We start from the raw sequence: 21,740 nt of genomic DNA on the forward strand, positions 1-21,740 counted from the left end.
ATTCATTACAATGATAGTGCATCATATCAACTTTTATCAAACAGTAGTCCCTAGGACACACTAAGATAAATCATAATTTTTTTTATATTTTCCCACAATCTCATATACATCCACACCAAATCACTCCACACTCATACCACTTTCACGCACAGATGAAAAATTCAAAGGAAAAAGAAAAAGGTTTTTTTGTGATGAAGATAGGAGATATAAAACAAACAATAATCTCCTGTGACCAACAAAACGACTGCAAAAGCAGGATGGTGGTGTCAGTGGTCAATGGTCGTCGCGTTTCGATGGCATAAGCGCAACCTTCATCAGGACCAGGGATATATTCAACTTAAGCAATGCCCAGGGAGTACTTGCTTGTCAGTTAGTTCCTGTCTATGCTGTAATCAGTAATACCATCCTGTATTAAATTTTAATAATTTCAGACATCTCTTTTGTTTAAAAATTGTTTTAAGTGCCCATCCTCATTAGTCAACAAATTTTGTTTGGATCTCAAAGTCTCGACGTGGTATTAATCTTGTGTATCCGAGTATTCCGCGGTAAATCAAGAGCCAATATGGTGTTCTAATCCTCGTACCACTTTTTATTTGTGTCAGGCGTTTCAGACTACGGGACCATCCGGGCGAGCCAACTGTTACGGGACGGCAACACCATTAGTTAGAATCAGTCCTTCAAACACAAGGATGGCTTAAGAGCAATTCCTTTAGACCGAACTTGCTAGGGAAAAATCCTGATGAGCCTTTTGATGGCCAAACACTGTTCAGCAAACCATGAATGAGACTCTTCAAGGCAAAAAATGGATCTTGACACAGCATGCTCTCTTGTAGCATTGCAGTTTTGAAATGCCAGAAAAAGCTTCTCGCAGTATGGATCCCATCAGTCTATACCGCCGCCAGTAAAGTCAGTATGCCCATTACCCCTTGTCTTAAAACAACATAGGATCTTATAGAAATCAATGGCAGAACTACAAAATTCTTTTGCAGAAAAGAGGAGATTCTTCATGCTCCCGAAGTTGAGACAAGATAAACGTACTTTTTAGGCTGCTAGTCTTCCCAGTCTTCACCATTTGAGAGAGATGGATTCAGAAAATGCCTTTGAGTGGGAGAACATTAGCGGAGACTGCTGGGTACTCCATATTATCTGGTGTGGGCTTACACAGTAATTTGTACAAAAAATACGCTGCCACCAGCCAGCCAGAGAACATCCTCCTCTTGACCAGCTGCAACAGAAATTCATCAATCTCCTGCTAAAGATGCTATAGAGAAAGTACTGAAGAACCTATGCAATTAGGATATTTTATTCCAGGTTCTTATTTGAAAAGAAGACAAGGGGCTGCAGCCCTACCATACATCTGTGGAATCTCAGCAAGTGCCGTAAGGCACAGTACTACACGGTAGCCACACTTCAAGAGGTCTTCTCAGTGCTCCAGGAAGGAGAAGTCCTGATGTATTTATACCTTCAAGACGCTTACTTCCTGATCCCCATACATCATAACCATAGACTGTATTTTAAGATTTTCTGTAGTTAGGGGCAGTATTACGCTGCCGCTTTTTATGACTAGTTCATTTGTCCGTTGAGCACCACATAACTTTCTCAATGTTCTCTTACTCCTCCTGTCCCATCATACATCTACGCTACACACAATCTTGAGCTCTGGTTTGAGTTGGACCTCTATACTTCGCTTTCAGAAATATTGTTTCAATATTGTCTGTGGCTGCTGGTAATCCAACTCTTGTAGTCACTGTAAGAAAGTGACTCTGTATATACTGTTCCCAAATAGGTACAGTGTGTAGAGAGTCCACAGTCCCCAGAGGTTTGGCAGAGGTTAAAGTTAGATATAACCTTACTCTCTAAAGTGGTAGCTTGGTCGAGCAGTAAGGCAGTATCAGAGGACAGTGTAAAGCATTTGTTGCACACACTCAAGAACTGAACTCTAGGCCAATGGTGTATATATAAAAAATATATGCTTGTTTTATTTTAGAACCAACAATAGGTATCAAAATATACTTTCTCAGAATGAGATGCCTTAGTTAAATACTTTGCAATAGGCAATTGACTTTTGTAGATAATAGTTAGTTTTGTTGCAATAGGCAACACAATTTCAAACACAATAATACATTGAGCTCAATGGGAATTTTAAGTTATTTGCAATTGATTACTTTCAGGATTACTTTTCTAACTCCAGGACTGGATCCTAGATTCAGTCCTGGGACAGTTCTTGGAAACAAGTGAGTACATTCGTTTTAGTTACTGTTATGATTTTTAAGCAATATTTTGCTATTTTAAAAGTTGACACTTTAAAACTTTTGCTAATCAAATTACCAATGTTATCCTATGGACGGAAATTCACTTAGCAGGTAAGTGGGGTTATGGTTACTTTTTCTAGGTCAGTGTTGGATCCTAGATCCAGCACTAGTGTACCACCTGTAAGCAGTTGAGAAACTGCGTTTAAGTTACACGGGCGATTTTTAAGGAATATTTATAAGTTTGCAAAATCGACACTTTGAAGAACTTTCACAGAAAAACAGTCAATGGTTTCCTATGGGCGAAAATTCAAGTTACGGGTAAAGTATGTTCTCGTTACTTTTGTAATCCAGTGCTGGTCTCCTAGGCTCAGTACCGGGGCATCTATCTAAAACAGGTAAGTAATTGCGTTTTCACAGTTAGTACGATTTTTAACGAATATTTGTAGTTTGCAAAAATCGACAGAAGAAATTTCACAGAAAAACAGTCAATGGTTTCCTATGGGAGAAAATTGAGATAGTGGTAAGTACGGTTGTAAGTACTTTTCAGGGTCATTGCTGGGCACCAATATCTAGCACTGGGATCTCTCCTAACAGCAGGTGAGTATTTCCGTTTTCGTTACTCGGTTGATTTTAGGTGAATATTTTAAAGTTTAGAAACTCCACACTTTTAGAAGAAATTTCAGAAGAAGCCAGTCAATGTTACCCTATGGAACAAAAGTGAGTTATTGGCTTTTGGGTAAGTACTCGACTGGTAGAGTTAAGGTCCTGGGCACAGACTCGGGGGTCTCCCAGGTTTAGATAAGTACAGTTGTTACACCCTCAGCGGCACAGGGGCAACCGGGTGCAGAGTGAGTTAGGCCCAGTGTTATCCTATGGGAGGCAGGGGGGGCCTTGGTTGGTGGCTACTGACTAGCAGGCCACGCGGCTGTGGGAGCTGGGCTCCTGGTCACTTGCTCAGGGCAAATGGGTAAGTAGGTAGGAGTAGAAGTTGCACTGCCAGGGCCACTCGGGCGGCTGGGTGCAGGGTGCTTTTGAACCTTCACACGCTCAATGGATTTCAATGGGAAAGCTCATGGACGAACAAAGGCTGCAAGCTCGGGGACCAAGATTCTCCAGGTGCCACCACCACTTCGAGAGGTAAGTTGGGTAGTTGGAGGATAGGTAGGTACCCAGGACGCAGGCACAGGGGGCCGGGTGCAGGGGTGCCTTTTGATGTCTGGAAATCTTACCCTCTGTTGATCGCGGTTAGGGGGGGGGGCGGGGTCCCTGGTTCTGAAGCTGCAGGTGTCAGGAGCGTCGAGGTGGGTCCTTGGGTGCCGGATTCGGGGTCACAGTCGCCAGGGGGACGTCCTCGGGGTCTTTGTCCACTCCGGCACAGGCCAGGCTTGGCGGCTGCAGTTTCGCGGTTCCGGGCTGATGCCAGGGGTTAGAAACTTGCTTTGAGCAGAGCCACTGCTCGTGGGAGTCCCAGGTGCTCAGAGTCACAAGGTAGCCAGGTCCTCTGGGGTTTGAGGTTGCTGGCCGCAGGAGGTGCCGGGATTTAGCAGGAGCAGGTTCGAGGGTCGACAGGCTGGTAGAGCTGGGGCCAAAGCAGTTGGTGTCTTCCTCTTCGTAGCAGCTGCACGACAGGTATTCTTTCTTCTTCTTTGCTAGTTTAGAATCTGGAATCTGAGGAAGGAAGGTTCAGGATGCCCCTAAATACTACATTTAGGGGCGTTACAGGTAGGTAAAGGGCAGGGACCACTGGGTCCATGTCCTGGGGTGGGTACACCCCCTATCCTGCCACTCTCCTGTGGGAGGGGGGCAGTGGCCTAGTCCTGATTGGGTAGGGCTCCCCATCTTTAAGATGGCGAGGGCCCGTAGATGTGCTTCACCTCGCCTCCCCCACCTGAGGGCACATCCCCTGTCCTTACTTGGAGTTTCCAGCCAGTCTTCCCGCCAGAGTGGGGGTCAGAACCGGTGGGGGCCAGTGGCTGAGTACAGCAAGTGGCCTGGAGAAGCTCGGAAAGGCGGCATGCCTTTTGAAGCTTCCCCCTGCTCATCCTGGGGGAGGATTCCTAGCACCTCGCCCAGGATGTGCATTGTTGCAGGCCCAGGAGAGCCGGGTGTTCTCCGCCCAGGGGTCCAGCAAGATGTCTGCTGTGTGGCAGCCTAGGCAGCCTCCCAGACCAGACGTGGATTGTAGGTTAGGTTTCAGGGGGCATCTCTAAGATGCCCTCTGTAGTGCTTTGTGCATTAAATCCCACACTGGCATCAGTGCGGGTTTAATGTGCTGAGAAGTTTGATACCAAACTGCTCAGTCTTCAGTGTTGCCAGTATGGTGCTGTGGAGTTCGTGTTTGACGAGCGCCCTGCACCATATACTCTTAAATGGCAACACTGCACCTACAGTGCCCAGGAATGGACCTGGGTACTGTAGGGGCACAGGGCCCATGCTCCTGTGTCCACACCACTGGCATAGGGCATCCAGCTAAAGGGGTGGCTGATGTATGCCGGGGCAGTGTAGGTTGTGGGCATGGCACACAGGGATGTGTGCCATGTGGACTCTTGGTTTTGTCTTGTACCCAGACACGCAGCCTGCAAGGGCATTGTGTGTGTGTGTTAGGGTACAGGGCCTCGAAGGGTGGCACAAATAGTGCTGCAGCCCTTAGAGTCCTTCCCTGGTCACAAGGCCCTGGGTACCTATGGTACCATTTACCAGGGGCTGACATGTGGCCAGGATTTGCCCATTTGGGTTTTAGGTTTTTAGGGAGGAACATAGGCCCTGGGCACCTGATTGGCAGGAGTCCGGGGCACACTCGGTCAAAGTATATTCAGCAATTCAGCAAAAAGTGGGGGCATACCATGCAAGAAAGATGGCACTTTCTCACAGTCACTGTTTAGAATGTGGTAATAACATAAATCTTTCAACCAGAGGATAGATTACCCCATAGTCTCTGAATATGTTGTATCTCTCTCTCCACTCAAGCACCTTTAGTATGATGCGTGAAGACCCCGCCATCTCATATAGCCTCACTATCCTCATTAGCCTTGGAGGCTAAATGTCATATACCTACCCCTTCTCGACTGAGTTTCTTAAATATTGCACAGGTCGAAGTTTGCCACAAAGGCCTCTCAAGCTCATCGTGGAGCTCAGTGAATCAGTCTTGCTGTGTTCCAGGACAGATATCTTTTTTTATTAAGATTTGTTTATTGAGATTTAAAAATGAAGAATAATCCCTGTCAGAAAAAAGGAAAAAGCAGAATAGTAAAATGAGAGCAAAAAGAAAGCTGGCATTAGATCAGAGAGAACCCAAGTCTGTGAGGCTTATTTAGACAGACTGATTATTGAACTTCCAGGATTTCTTTTCAGTATTGCGATCACATCATCTACTCTTCTTAGCAAGTTTACACTAAGCTGAATGTGGTCCCACTTGACCCACCCAATATTTTTGTGCTAGTTAGGGTAGCCCTTAACCAGGTAGACAGACGCTTCTGTTTCCGAACACCTTTCCATTGTTTTCAACCAAGTTCCTTAGGTTGGAGATTTGTGTGATCTCCAATGTTTAGCAGTGTCTCTTTGCTAGAGGAGTGTCTAGCTCCACTAGTGTTCTCTCTCCTCTTTGACCGCCTATATCTTCCATGATTCCTTATGCGCATAAGAGGCTGCTTATCAAGGAGATCCCGTTAAATGTGAAAAGCGGAGTCATTCCTGTCACCAAACAATCATTAAAAAAGAGGCCCAATAGTAACGGTGTATGTCTGCTATTGCCGATCCTAAACCTGGCACACTTATTCAATACACTCCTAGGATATTAAATATCCCATGCAAAATAGATCTCTGTGGATCACAGTTGGTCAAGTTATCGTTAAGGAATCTTATAAGGATAGTTTTGGAAAACATCGAGGAGTTTAGATTGAATAATAATTTTGTATAGTGTCTCTGTCCTAAGTGCATGAGGCAGTTTTCTCCAGTTCTATGTAATTTTGAGACTCATCTTATTGGTGTCCGGTTTAATTCACAACATTGTGTGGGGTCTAGCGCTAGTTTTATTTCTAAGCATTTAAATTCTGAGGCTGTTCCGCAGATATGCTGCCAAACTTCCCTGCAGTGGGATGAGAGTCATCTTGTTCCAATTTAAATGGAGTCCTTAGGCCAAATCAAAGGAGTCTGTCTCCTCTGCCATTGGACTGCCTGTACCAGGCCATCTACCATCACCAAAGTCACCAGGTCATCAATGGCAAAAAGTGAACAAGAAAAGAGCAAGGGGACACCCCTTTCTGTGTCCTCTTCCAGTATTAAATGGGTATGATGACACTCTTACCTCCTGGCTTTTTTTCATGTAGTAGGTCTGTATAGGGGAGAAAGCGCAGTCCGAAATTCAGTCATAAAAGAACCTATTGCAGGATTCCCCAATCAACAAGATAGACACTTTTGAAGCCTCTATTATCTTTGAATTTGTGTCCATCCCTTCATCTGTATAGCCAGCAGTAAGCCTGTTTGTAATGTCATGCCTACCTCTGCTAACCTCTTAAACATATTAGATCCACTCAGGAGCAAATTAGTTTTGATCACTGTCACTGCTACATGGGAGAAGAAGGTACGGAAGTGGATAGAAGAGTTAAGCATGTGCCACTGACAGGCAAACAGTCAGAAAGGGAAGTGGAAATACAGGTCATTGTGGCCTTTCAAGCAAGGATCTTTGTGCCTGGGGTGAAGGTAGGTCGCTGACAAACAGTTGGCAGACTGCCGGGCAAAGGTTAAAACTATGGGGAGCAGGTAAAAAAAAAACTGCTGTGGAGTGGGCGGTTAGAATTGTAAGGCAGGGATCACTTAACAATTTGGTATAGAAGCTCAACAGTAATCACGCCTGTCTTTGACTGAACAGATACTTGAGTCTTAAACACTTTATGTTCGAGGCATATGAGCTGCAGATTACACACTTGTGCATAGATCGCCATCTGGTGTTGGGCCCGGATGTTTGCAGTTTGTTTTTCGTCTTGGAAAATCTTTGGAAGTCACGAGGTAGGTGACTCCTCCTTTGGATCGTATTGCGCATGGGCTGCGGCTCCATCCTCAGGTTGTTTTTTTCCGCCATCGGGCTCGTATGTAATCTTCGCGCTCCGGTTCCGAACAGCTTCCAGTTCGACGATCGACGCGCAATCCTCACCCCAATTCGCGGTATTGTTTCGATCGCGATCTCCCCACTCGACACGCCTTCTCATCTGCACAGACCTTCGGTTCCAGTCATCGACGGCGGCCTTCGGGCCTACCCAAGCTCCGGTCCTGGCTAATAGAAAGGACTCCATTTAAAAAGTGCCCTCGATGTGTGTCCAAATTCCCCCACACCGATCTCCACGAGGTATGCAATCTCTGCCTCTCCCCTGAACACGAGGCTCGATACTGTCCGGCGTGCAAGTCTTCCGGTCCAAAACGACTATTTGGGACCGACGAGCCAGAAGAACCATGGCACACTCCTCGACGGCGATTCCGGACGACATCTTCGGTGAAGGCATCGACGCTCCAGAACAGCATCACACCGACGAGGGTCTCGTCAGCACCTCCGAAGCCGACGACTCGGATGTGGAGGACATCACTCCGGCACAGAGGGTCGTGAGTACTGATCTACCCCCCCAGACCCTCGCCGGCACCGAAAAAGGCTTTGGTCACGCCTTCGCCTCCGGGCCTAGGCAAGACCACAGACACTGCTTCACACACTGCACCTTCGGGCCCAGTAAAGAAGCCAAGTAAGCCTTCCGGCGGCTCGGGCTCAAGCCAGCCCACCGTCGGTGCCGATAAACACTCTTCGGCACCGAAAAAGAAACCGGCCTCCCTCTCGAAACAGAGTTCCGCACCGAAACACTCTGGGTCGAAACCCAGCTCTAAGGTACCGACACCATCTTCGGTACCGACCAAGGTACACAAGGTCACCGGCACTGACACATCGAAGCCGAAATCCATCTCGGCACCGACAAAACAACCAGAGTTTCCTAAGCATGGTTCCAAACACCGAACCGGCACATAAAAACCTAAAAAACCAACGGCCCGACGTCTTCGGCGCCAACAGACCAACCAACCTCACCAGAACTTTTTACACCAGATACCTTACAAAAGACATTAACCAAGGATCCCAAAACTGGACATTTAATGCTCTCTATCAAAAAGAGACCACTGGAGAAACCTGCTCCACCTCCAAAGAGGAAGGACTCTGCTACCTCCCCTTTTAGACTACCTTGCCCACCTCCTCCACCGCCTCCACCATCTCCTCCTCCTCCACCTCCTCCTCCACCCCCTCCTCCTCCTCCACCCCCTCCTCCTCCACCCCCACCTCATCATTCCCCAACTCCATCTCAAGATGATGATGATCAGGGGGATCCATATGGTGACATAGGGGATGTGCCCCAAGATCTACCTACAGGGGACCCCACCCCCACAGGATCCCCAGACCCATGGGACGATTATAATATCCCTGATATCCCTAACGTCCCACAGGACGATCTTTACCCTTTTAGACCTTCTCCACCAGAAGACTCATTGGGGTTCAACCATCTATTGCAAAGGGCGGCACACTATCACGGGTTGGATCTGCATACTGACCCCGTGGAGGAGGATTTTCTCCTTGATACATTTGACACCACACATAGGGCTACCTCCATATTGCCTATGCTCAAAGGGGTTATAAAACATGCGCCAGAGGTCTTTAAGGACCCAGTCAGAGCCAGGGTCATTAACCTGCGCATTGAGAAAAAATATAAATCTGCCCCTACAGATCCCTCCTACATTAGAGGGCCAGCGCCACTAGATTCTCTAGTAGTGTCCACCGCACGTAAAAGGGTCAGCTCCCAAGCGTCAGGCGAAGCACCACCACCTGATTAGTCTAAACTCTTGGACGCATCGGGCAAACATACTGCGTCCCAAGCTGCCAATATGTGGCGTATCGCCAATACACAAGCGCTACTAGCCAGATATGACAGGGCCCATTATGACGAATTGGAAGCCATTATGCACCATCTCTCTGATAAATATAAAGCTAGGGCCAACAAACTAATTCAGGAGGGCAAAACCATTATTAATACCTCTATACGTTGTGCCCTAGACGCAGCAGACACAGCCTCCAGGGCCATCCATACTAGTGTCCTCCGTCGCCATGCATGGCTAAGGATCTCTGGGTTTAAACCGGAGGTACAAGCCTTCATCCTCAACCATCCCTTTGACCAGGAACATCTGTTTGGCCCAAAAGAGGATTAGGCCCTAGAAAAAATGAAAAAGGACACCGACATGGCAAAATCTATGGGAGCCTTGCAATCACACCCTCCCAGACGCTCCTTTCGCCGCTCTTCCTTTCGGGGCACATCCAGAGGCTACACCTCAGACACAGCTTCCACGTCATATAAATCCCCTATTCAATCCACCTTTACAAGGGGTTACCAAAGAGGCGGCTACAGGGGTAACAATAACAAAGGCAGAGGCAAGACAAGCACCGCCCGCTCCGCCACGCCACCTAACCAATGACTTCGCTCCGCTCCCCCCACACCATCCCACTCTGGTCGGGGGCAGGCTCCAAAATGTCCTTCCCCTCTGGGCTACCATCACCTCAGACAAATGGGTAACATAAATAACTTGGTCAGGATACTGCCTAGAACTAATATCTGCCCCCCCAAACATTCCACCCAGACAACGCCCAATGTCACAAGAACACCCAATGTTACTAAAGCAGGAGGTAATCTCCCTCCTACAAAAAAAGGCGATAGAACAAGTTCCTACCAGCCAAGAAAATATGGGGGTCTACTCCCTATATTTTCTCATACCAAAAAGGGACGAGACTCTACGGCCCATCCTAGACCTCTGGCCCCTAAACAGATACATACACTCAGACCATTTTCACATGGTAACGCTTCAGCAGGTACTTCCGCTGCTCTCCCAAAACGACTTCCTCACCACTTTAGACCTAAAAGACGCGTATTTCCACATTCCAGTGCACCACGCTCACAGGAAGTACCTTTGATTTGTAGTGGCCTGACAACACTACCAATTCAAAGTGCTCCCGTTCGGAGTCCCAACAGCACCACGAGTATTCACCAAGTGCCTAGCAGTGATGGCAGCACATCTGCGAAGACAGCACATTCATGTCTTCCCATACCTAGACGACTGGTTGATAAAAGCCAGTTCATACAATCAGTGTGTACAACACACACACACCACGATCCAGCTACTTCACCAGCTAGGATTCACGGTAAACCACGAAAAGTCCCATCTACAACCATCCCACATAAAACAATATCTAGGTGCCACTATAGACACCTCAAAAGCGCTTGCCTACCCCAATCCTGCCAGGATTGCAAGCATTCAGGCTCTACGCACAAAATTCATAGCACAACACTCCTTTCCAGCTCGGGTGTTTATGCAACTAATAGGGATGATGGCCTCTTGCATCTTCATAGTACCTCACGCAAGACTCCAGATGTGTCCTCTCCAAGAGTGCTTAGCGCGCAAATGGAACCAGGCCCAGGGTCAATTAACAGATCTGGTGTTGGTAGACTGTTGCAACCATTGCTCTCTGCAGTGGTGGAACACCACAAACCTTTCCAAAAGTCGACCATTCCTGGACCCGGTTCCTCAGATAGTACGGACAACGGACGCATCGCTCTCCGGCTAGGGAGCTCATCTATTACATCTCACCATGCAGGGCAAATGGACACCTCAACAGAAGTCACTCCATATCAACCATCTGGAGTTACTAGCAATCTTCTTAGCCCTAAAATCTTTCCAAACACAGATTTCAGGCAAGGCAGTCCTTATCCGCACAGACAACATGACAGCCATGTATTATATTCAAAAACAAGGCGGCACACACTCTCCACAGCTCTCTCAACTAGCACAGAGCATATGGAGATGGGCCATACCCCAAAAAATCTTTATCCTAGCCCATCATGTCCCAGGAGACCAAAACACTATGGCATATCTGCTCAGCAGACAAACACAACAAATCCAAGAGTGGGAGCTTCACCCGCAAGTTCTTCACCCGTACTTTCAAATGTGAGGGCATCCACAGATAGACCTCTTCGCCACCCACAAACACCAAATGCCCAAGCTTCGCCGCCAGATACCCACACCCATTGTCCAAAGGAAATGCGATATGGATGAACTGGTCAGGCAGATTTGCGTACGCTTTTCCGCCTCTCCCACTCATTCCACTAGTGGTGCGCAAACTACAACAACAACACTCCCTCATACTAATATTGGTCGCTCCAACTTGGGCCAGGCAACCATGGTACACCACACTGCTCCAACTATCTGTAGTACAGCACCAAAAATTACACCTCTCTCCACACCTCCTAACCTAGAACCATGGAGAGATCAGACACCCGGACTCAGCTCAGCTCAACCTTGCGATCTGGCTCCTGAAATCCTAGAATTCGGGTGCCTAAATCTTCCCCCTGACTGTATGAACGTCATCAGAGAAGCTAGACGACCTACCACTACAGCGTGCTACGCCGCCAAGTGGAAATGCTTCGTTGTCTATTGTCATAACACCATCAATCCCCTGGACGTGTCCATTCAACACATCGTTGGCTACTTACTCCACCTACAAAGGTGCAATCTAGCCTATACGTCCATTCGACTGCACCTCGCAGCCATAGCTGCTTACTTACAAAACAGGCAACATCTATCACTCTTTAGAGTACCTGCCATTAAAGCCTTTATGGAAGAATATTTCCCCCCAGAGTGCCACCCTCACCTGTGTGAAACCTTAATATCGTTCTCACAAGACTAATGGGACCTCCCTTTGTGCCTCTACACAAATGTGAGCTTCAATTCCTAACATGGAAAAACGCTTTTCTTGTAGCCATCACTCCCTCAGAAGAGTCAGTGAGATACAAGCCCTTACCAGTCAAGAACCTTTTCTCCAAATGCACCATAACAAGGTGGTTCTCCGTACCAACCCAAAATTCCTCCCAAAAGTCATTTCTCCCTTTCACCTAAACCAATCTGTAGAACTACCAGTATTCTTCTCGCAACCACAGACGGTTGCAGAAAGTGCTCTTCACACACTAGATGTCAAACGAGCCTTACTCTACTACATCGAGAGAACACAACCTTTCCGTAAGACCAAACAACTGTTTCTCTTTCTCTCCACCACACAAAGGCAACCCCATCTCCAAATCAGGGATAGCTAGGTGGATTGTCAAATGCATTCAAATTTGCTACCACAAAGCAAAACTAACGCTATCCGTTCCCCCTAAAGCCCATTCTACACGAAAAATAGGGGCTTCCATGGCATTCTTAGGGAACATCCCATTAGATGATATCTGCAAAGCAGCTACATGGTCAACACCGCACACTTTCACTAAACACTATTGTGTAGATGTGCAAACTAAGCAACAAGCTAGTGTGGGCCAGGCTGTACTCAAAACATTATTTCAAACCACTGCAACAGATACCGGTGGTCGCCGCTAAGGTTGGGTACTGCTATATAATCTATGTACAAGTGTGTAATCTGCAGCTCATATGCCTCGAACGGAATATGCTACTTACCAGTATGCATCTGTTCTTGGCATGTAGAGCGGCAGATCTACACACGCCCACCCGCCTCCCGGGCTACCTGTATCTGTTCCAGTTTATCTTACTTAGATACCACACACATGGGCCTCTTCACTGTTATTACTACGCTCCATCTTTCCCTGCTGGCGAAAAACAATCTGAGGATGGAGCCGAAGCCCATGCGCAATACGATCCAAAGGAGGAGTCCCCAACCTCGTGACTTCCAAAGACTTTCCAAGAGGAAAAACAAACTGCAAATATCCTGCCCAACACCATATGGCGATCTGTGCACAAGTGTGTAGATCTGCCGCTCTACTTGCCAAGAACCGATGCATACTTATAAGTAGCATATTCCTTATAATTGATTCCATTATGCCAAGTGATTCAAATATTTTAGTTTCCTGTCTTCCAAAGTGAGAATTAGATTTCTGGACACTAGATTGTCTCAATGCATACCGGCACATTTTTTCCAATTATTTTTAATTCGACTTCCAGCTTTGTTTTAACTGAAAGTATTCGTTAATCTGTTAAGTAACATGGTTTCTAATCACCAGTTCTTAACGCACACTTGCTGTTGGGAGTGCTTGCACTCTCAAGGGAAGTAGGATTTTCTATAATTTGTCACATTGTTTTTAAATTAGGTTACCTCCTTCTTTACCAGCACAAACTACTTCTTTTCAGCTCATTGAGGGCATCTTAATTGTGCAAACAGCTTGCACACTAAATATCTGAATGCAACTTTGAAGTTTTTTGTAATTCTTTAAAGAAATGTGCTCAAATCGGTGTTGTGTTCCTTAAAAAGACAAACATTAATCCTGGAATTGTTTTCAATACTTATCACTGAAGATTGCTCACCAGAATCTCCCCAGTAGCCAGACTGAATGCGGAAAGCTCTTTGCAGTAGCTCCTGTGTGACGGCAGGTGGTGCCATTAGCCTCTGTCATGACTCTGTCTTGTCTCCAGACTGCCAACAAAAAGCTGCACATAGGCACCATACCTACATGCTATCAGTTCCCATGCACTTAAATTGGTTTCTTGATTTCTAATTGTTTCTGTTTTTGTTTTTTTTACCCATGTATTTTCAAAACATTCAGCAGTGTGCAGGGATGGCTCCCCAACCAAAACAGTGTTTAAGTTCTGCAGTGCATGCCGCAGGTAGAGGTTAGTCTAAGACTTGCACTGTGTCTTGCTTAGGTGTCTCAGCACAAAATACAACTCCAAGTCTTGCCATATAATGCTGCCTAATTGTTAGATTTGGGGGTCTGTAGTTGGCAGAGGTAGGTACCTTTGATAAATAGGGACTCTTGCATCTAGTCAGGGTAAGGGGGTACACTCCTAAAATAACCCCTGCTCACCCCCTTGATAGCTTGGCACGAGCAGACAGGCTTATCTCAGAGGCAGTGTGTACAGCATTTGTGAACACATACAGTAACCAAGTGACAACACTACAGATGGACACTAAACAAGTTTTATATAAAAAAAAGTATTCTTTATATAGACTTATCACAAGACCAGAAATGACAAAAATCCACAATACTGTACTTAAAATGGTAGAATTAGCTTAGTTCTCTTTGGATGTTAAATTGCAACACTTTGAGTTCAATGTACCTTAAGATGCGTAACGCAATACAACAAAAGTGTTGCAGGGAAGGTGATGCGTCGGTTCATTACACGCAAGAACGGTGATGCGTCGGGTCTCTACTGCTGCGTAGGGGATGCGTCGGTTCTTCTTTGCCAGTGGAGGTGATGCGTCGGTTTCTTACTGCACTTCCATGGCGATGTGGCACGCAACGCCGTGATGCGATGAAGATCCGGTGCAATGAAACAATGATGGCGTCTTTTCTTGATGCGACCCGATGCTGACCGCGACAGGCCCTACGACACGCTTCCTGGTGATGCAGCGGCGTCTGATGCGACGTAGATCTTCTCCGGCGATGCGAGACGTTTCGGCTACGATGTGAGGCAGGACCGGCCCTGCGACACGCTTCCCGGTGATGCGGCGGCGTCTGATGCGACGTCGATCCTCTTCTACGACGATGCGAGGCGCTTTGGGGACCCTGCGATGACTCAACGGTTCTTCTGGGCGACGACAGGCCCTGCAACACACTTCCAGGTGATGCGGCGGCATCTGTTGCGACGTCGATCCTTTTCGGCGATGCGAGGCGCTTTCTCGTTGTGAAGTGACAGCTGCAGTGCGGCGACACGCTTCTTGCTCATGAGTCGCGCTTTCAGCTCCTGGCGACACGCACTCCCTCAGAAAGCCTCGCAAAACAGCAGGCACTCCCAAAGAACTCTTGGTGAGCTGGTTGGTGAAGTCTGTTGTCCCTGAGACTTCAGCAGGAGGCAAGCTCTTTTTTCAAGCCCTTGGAGATCCTTCACAAGTGAATAAAGTACACAAAGTCCCTTTCTCCTCTCCCCTCTCTTTGGCAGTCCGGCAACCACTGCAGGCCAATCCCTCAAGCTTAGGGATAGTCTCTCCTCGGTCTCTCTGGTTCCTCTCGTCAGCAAAGGTTTCTTCTTGTTTCCCAAAGGGATCTAAAGTTCTGGGTCCCCCTTTTTATACACAGTTTCTCTTTGTTCTCTGGAGGCAGAGAGGCCTTTGCTTAGTTCAAAGCAGTTCTGGTCAGTCCTGGAGCACTTTGTTTACATGACTCCTTCTTTCCTTTGGCAGTGTGGGCCAGGGACATCAGACGCACCACAGGGGGTGGAGCCAGCATGGTGGAAGGTGGGCACTGCCCTATTCAGGTCCCAGGTGCAACTCCTCCCACCCATCTACATGCAGATAGCTCTATTCAGCCCTGTGCTGACTCACCCTAGCAGAGGCAGGCTTGGATAGTTAGGCAAGATAATACCTACTTTCTAAAAGTGATATTTTCAAACACAGAATGTTAAAACCAACTTCACTAAAAGATGTATTTTATCATTCTGAGTTCAGGCATACTAAATTCGAATTTCTACCACGTTCCCTGTGTCAGTTAGGATTATAAGGTGTTATAATCAAACTGCCCATTCTGGCCTGTGGGGAACAGGTAGCCTTGCAATAGTGAAAAACGAAAATGGCTGTAATTCACTATTAGGGCATGCCACACACACCAGGGCATGTCCTACCTTTTACTTACAATGCACCCTGCCCTTGGGCCTACCTTAGGGGTGTCTGATATGAAGAGAAGGGAAGGTTTAGGGACTGGCAAGGGAGTGCACTTGCCCAGTCAACATGGCAGTAACAGCCTTCACATAGGCTCTGCAATGGCAGGCCTGAGACGCACTTTACAGGCTGCTTTGGTGGGTGTCACAACCAGTGCTGCAAGCCCACCAGCAGCATTTGGATTATCAGCCCTGGGCACTCCTGCTGCACTGCACTAGGGTCTGACAGGTAAACCAAACCAGCCAATCATGGAATCACTAATCCATACATCAATTTATATCTGATAGAGATTACTAGCCGCAGATTCCTTCATGTAGAATTATCCCCAGGCGTGAGACTGGATCCAGAAAACTTTCTTGCCCAGCATCCCTGCGCGCCCGGGGACGGCATCATGTGACTCTGCCCAAGCGTTAATACGATCAAAGCAAATCAATACACAGTGATGCTGATTTCCACGTATTGTCGTTTGTGCACTGTATAGTTTTATCAGTAAAACTGTGTCTTTGCAAATGTAATTGTAATTTCAAGGCTAAAACACATTGATAAAATCAATAACTCTCATATAGGCAAGGCCTATTGCCTTTGCCAATGCTGGTTATATATCACATGCAGGGCAGACCACTGCCAAGATCATAGGAAATTTGAAATTTATATGAAGTAGTGTTTAATGTGAACAGGAAAGGAGACCAAAATTCAGAGCTTGCCTTAACCCCTTGTGTGCGCACGACTGCTCCCGTCCGTCGTGCATCACAGTGGGCGTGTGCGCACGACGACCGGGAGCCGTCTTAATCCCGCCCACCGTTTATTTTTCCCACACAGCGCGGGAAATAAACCAGCACACAAGGGGTTAAATTTGTTTGACTGTCCATTAGGACCACAAGCTCAATCAGATTCTAATGCTTTAATAATCTTGCATATCCTATAGCTTTCAAACGTTAAAAGTTAAAATGTGAAGAGTTTCCCAACTGTCTATACTAGAAGACCTATTGAGTGAAAACCTTAGATTTTACTTTTGGCTTGTAACGAAAACATTAATATTGCCCTCCCTGTGACACACTGTCTCTTTAGCCTTTTCTGGTGAACTGTCATCCTTAATTTTTGATACTAAGGTTTGCAGCCTTAAAGAAATAATCCAGAGCGCTCATAGAAGAAGCAGTTTAAAATACTCCTTAGTTCATGTTTTTCTTTGTGTCTGAATGCAACACTAAGTATGTGATTTAAACATTGCAACAGCTTTGACTTGTAGGTCAGCAAGCATTGTAACCACCAGTGTCTCCAGACTGATCATTTTAGAATACTGTTGCCTAAATACATTTCAGGAGGTACTAAAGTAGGTATCCTTTTCTAGACAGAAATGTTTGTGTGTTTCTTGAACCACTCACTGTTGCTCTGTTGTCATTGGTATGCTTTTAGTTTTGTTTTTCTAAAAAAGCTTATAGATTATGCTGCCGGTTTTCATTAAAAAATGTTAATTTTGTAGTCTTCTCTTCACTGTATACCTTTAACGAAAAGTGTTACTGTTTGACAAATTTGAATCATTTAGGGTCTTTGGCCCATTATGTGCACTTGAAGTTCTCACACCTATCCTTTATATGTATGTATTTTTTAGTAGAGCATGGAGAATATGATCCACAAACTGTGAGAGCAGGAAGCAGATACAGTCACGTACAAGAGGTCCAGGAGCGACTTAATTTTCTTAGGTATGATTTGTACTATTGTGGAATATAATTTATAATTTCTTGAGGGGCAAGGAAGAAACATAATTGACAATGATCTTTACAATGGGTTATTTTTGTTTGTTACTGTTGCTTTTCAGGCAATTTCATTAAATATTTCATACAATTGAAAGATACAGGTTTCATTGTATGTAGCAAAGATCAGTCAATCTTAAGAGGTAGGTAATAGATTAATCTAGAATCCAAAATATATTATTCTAATGGATAATCACTTCTGAAGATTCCTTAAGTCAACCTTGCACCAGGCGAGAGACTGCATCAGGATTGTATTGAAACCATTTCACTTCACTGGCACTATGAGGTGCTTAGTGATGTCCTAGTCAGCATCCCAGAAGTGCAACAGAAGTGACACTGCGTTTGCATCTCCCAGTTGCTTCGGCGAGGTTAGTTACTTTTTTTCTGTGTCAAAAAATGTGGGATCGAGAGCCATTGGTGTGTTTTCTCATCAGTGTTTGATTTTTTTGTGTGAAATATTAGATTTTCTGTGGATATCTCCTGCAAAATCATTAGGATTTCAGCACTGTTGTATTGTTTGGTGTCCGATATTTGTATCGGATACACACACAACATGTTTGATGTTTGCATTTACAGCGCAATGCCAGGTTGTGTATGTGTTCGCCGCTTTTTTATGACCCCGAAGACTCTTAAGAAAAAAGAAATTAAGTTGACGTGGCTTCTTTGAAGCGTCTGTTGAGGCTCAGGCATAGAAAATGATCCAACTTTAAAGCCATCTACAGATCTCCTACTTGGTTTTGTAAGAAGCATAAGAAGTGAGCACATCAATCTATTAATCAGGATTTATAAAGCATGAGTAATCACCCAAAGGGTATCCAGGCACTTGCAGGCCCCAGAGGCTTATTTGAACAGTCAGGTCTTGAGGGCTATTCGGAATTCTGGAAGTGGGGTGATGGCCCGAAGGTGTGTGGGGAGGCTGTTCCAGGTCTTTGCTGCAACGTGGGAGAAGGAGTATCCTCCACTTCTGCTTCGGTAGATGCAGCGAGTATGAGCAAGTGAAAGAGAGATGGAGCATAGTCTTCTGAATGGTTGGTGGAAGTTCAGGCAGTGGTTGAAATAGGTGGGTCCTTGGTTGTGCAGAGCTTTGTGTTAGTGGGTCAGCAGCTTTAATCGGCTCCACTTCTCTACGACGACCCAGTGGTGTTTCCTGAGGTGGGGTGTGATGTGGGTCTGTCGGGGAATGCCGAGGAGAAGTCTGGCTGCGGTGTTCTGTATGGTATGCAGTCTCTGTAGGAGGTGTGTGGCGATTCATATGTGGAGGGCATTGTTGTAGTCCAGTCAGCTGGTGATGAGGGCTTGTGTCACGGTGCTTCTCGTATGTAGTGGTAGTCACTTGAAGATCTTGCGTAGCATGTGCAGAGTGAGGAAGTGGAGGAGGAGACGGCATTGATATGTGATTTCATGATGAGCTTGTTGTCAGTGATTGTTCTGAGGTTTTTGGCATGGTTGGGGGGGAGTGTGTGCTGGTCCTAGGTCTGATGACCACCAGGACTCGTTCCATGTGTTGATGCTGTTGCTAAAAATCAGTACTTCTTTCTTGTCTATGTTCAGCTGCTTCATCCAGTTAGTGACGGTTGTCATGCATCTGTGGAAGTTGGTTCTGGTGGCGGTGGGGTCGTCTGTGAGTGAGAGAATGAGTTTGATGTTGTCTATGTAGGGAATTTTGTTGAGACCGTGGTATCGGACGATGTTGGCCACTGGGGTCATATATGCTTTGAAGAGCGTGGGGTGGAGGGATGAGCCCTGGGTGACACAGCAGGTGATCATCTTTGGTTCAGAGGTGAAAGGTGGATCCTCTGGGTTCTTCCGATGAGGAAGGAGGTGATCCATCTGAGTGCGTCCCCTTGGATGCCGATTTTGCGGAGTGTTTCGATCAGTGTGTGGTGGATATGGTGTCAGACTGCTGAGAGGTCGAGGTGGATCAAAGCTGCTGTTTATCCTCAGTTGAGTAGGGTTTTGATGCCATCAGTGGCTGCGATCAGGGTGGCTTTGGTGCTGTGGTTGCTGCGGAAGCCAGATTGGGAGGCATCGAGTTGCTGGTTCTACTCCAGATGTGTCATGAGTTAGTTGTTGATGATCTTTTCCAGTACCTTAGCTGGGAGTAGGAGTAAGGAGATTGGTTAGTAGTTTTTGAGTTAGCAGGGGTCGGTGGAGGTTTTTTTGAGTAGTGGTCTGACTTTGGCGTGTTTCCAGGCGTCTGGAAATGTTACGCTGGTGATAAAGGTGTTAAGTAAGGTGGTGAGTTTGTGCCTGATTATTTGGTGTCCGAGGTTGACCATGTTGTGTGGGCATGGGTCTGTGTCCTGAATGGATGCATGTCATGGTTGAGGTGCTGTCCTTGGTGGAGAGGATGTTTCAGGTGGTCAGATTGTAGTTTGTGTTGGTTAAGGTGGTGGCGTATCTGTCGAGGAAGTCCATAGGTGTGAGTGGTGGTTTGAAGTTTCTGTATATAGTTGCGACCTTGTGTAAGAAGTGGGCGAGGTTGTCGCACAGCTTCTGTGAGGGTGTAATGTTGTTTTCACTGGCAGCCGCGTTGGAGAATTTCTTAATGATGTTGAAAAGTTCCTTGGGGGCGTCTGAGCTGGTTTCGGTGTGTGTGGCTGGGGTTGTCTTCCTTTTGCCATCAGCAGGTGGTGGTAGAGGTTGAGAGAGGACTTGCAGACTGCCCCTTCGAAGGTGTCCTTGCGGGTGTGCTATCTCTTCTCCAATAGTTTGCTGTCTTCTTTCGCTGTTCGGAGTTCTTTGGTGTACCAGCTGGCCTTTTTGGAGGATTATTTCTGGATGTTGCTCATGATGGGGATGATGCGGTCTGTGCAATTTTTGATCCAAGCGCTGAAGTTTTTCACTCCCTGTTGGTGGTGGTAGCAGGGTTGGAGATGTTGAGCATCGCCCAGCTGGTCTCAGAGATTTTGTTCCACCTCTGGTGGGGGGGCGTTATCTTGTGGTTGGGGGTGGCGGTGCTGGGGCTGGAGATGCTGAAGTGGTCGATGGAGTAAAACAATTGTACTAAAAGGGGGTCCCCTGTCAATGGATAGGTTTCCAAGTCAGGACAAGAACAACAATTGTATATATAGACACTTAGGCAACTGGTAAAAGTATGGGCAAACAAGTGTAAATACTGAAACCCAGAATGTTAATAGATGCAAAAATATAATCAATATACATAAATAAATATATTATCCCAAACATATATTTTTATATATTTCTTTATAAAACAATTTATGCTTCCATCTGAAATATAGTTTAACAAGCCTGTGTACTCAGTCATACTTCCACACTCATTCTTCTATTATGAAATTCATGAAATAGGCACTGCAATCTCTAAATGCGGTCTGCCTTTTGGGTAAATTCAGCGATGCCCTGTGGGATATGACAAGTAAAATCTTATTTTGGACCGTAGATAAATCAACTGCTTTCTTTGGAAGGACAAATTGAAGATGGTGGCTGTGGTTCAGGTCATCTCTCTCCTGGATCCTGAGTATTGGAGGGTGTACTGGTACCTGCAGGGTGCATACTTTAATGTGCCCAACCTGCAGTCCCACAGGCTGTTACTCTGCTTCATTTGATATGAAAGGATCACTTTCGGTTCACCAACCTGACCTTTGACCTCGATTAAGCTCCTAGAGAGTTTATAAATGTGATCAGTGGTCGCGGTTCATCTTGGCAGATTGAAAGTACGCATATTTCTGTATTTCAACAACTGGACTATTGAAGGCAAGTTTTTTTTAGTCAGTTGCTGACCAGCTACAGGCATTCATCATGATGGTCTTCCCTAGCACTCTCCATGAACGAGCTAAAACCCCATTGCGGAGGATTTTAGAGTCCACACCGAAACTGGTGGTGTTAGAAGTTTTACCTCTTGCAGCAAGTCTGGGGCATTCAGGATATAATCCTATTGTTAGTAGCTTAATACTGTGTTCAGTCCTGGATGGTTCCGATTCTTCTTTGTCTCCGGGCTTCATTTGTTCTGCTAGTGATATATACCTCATGTCCGTTAGCACATGCGACCTCTGCAGAGGAATCTCTGCCTTCAATCGGCTCAGCACTCTGACATTATCTGTGTAAGATGAG

General features: G+C 46.2%; 1 protein-coding gene across 2 annotated transcripts in view; it reads left to right on the plus strand.

The window, feature by feature from the left end:
* The window catches only part of USP9X (ubiquitin specific peptidase 9 X-linked), a 1,605,828-nt gene that overhangs the window by 435,821 nt on the left and 1,148,267 nt on the right, over window positions 1-21,740 (plus strand). For both annotated transcript variants that reach the window (XM_085622934.1, XM_085622935.1), the window contains exon 15: window positions 17,528-17,618. In XM_085622934.1, the coding sequence (XP_085479060.1) occupies window positions 17,528-17,618 (91 nt within the window). The remainder of the gene's footprint in view (window positions 1-17,527; window positions 17,619-21,740) is intronic.

This window comes from Triturus cristatus, chromosome 8 (genome assembly GCF_964204655.1).
Source record: "Triturus cristatus chromosome 8, aTriCri1.1, whole genome shotgun sequence".
NCBI classification, from domain to species: domain Eukaryota; kingdom Metazoa; phylum Chordata; class Amphibia; order Caudata; family Salamandridae; genus Triturus; species Triturus cristatus.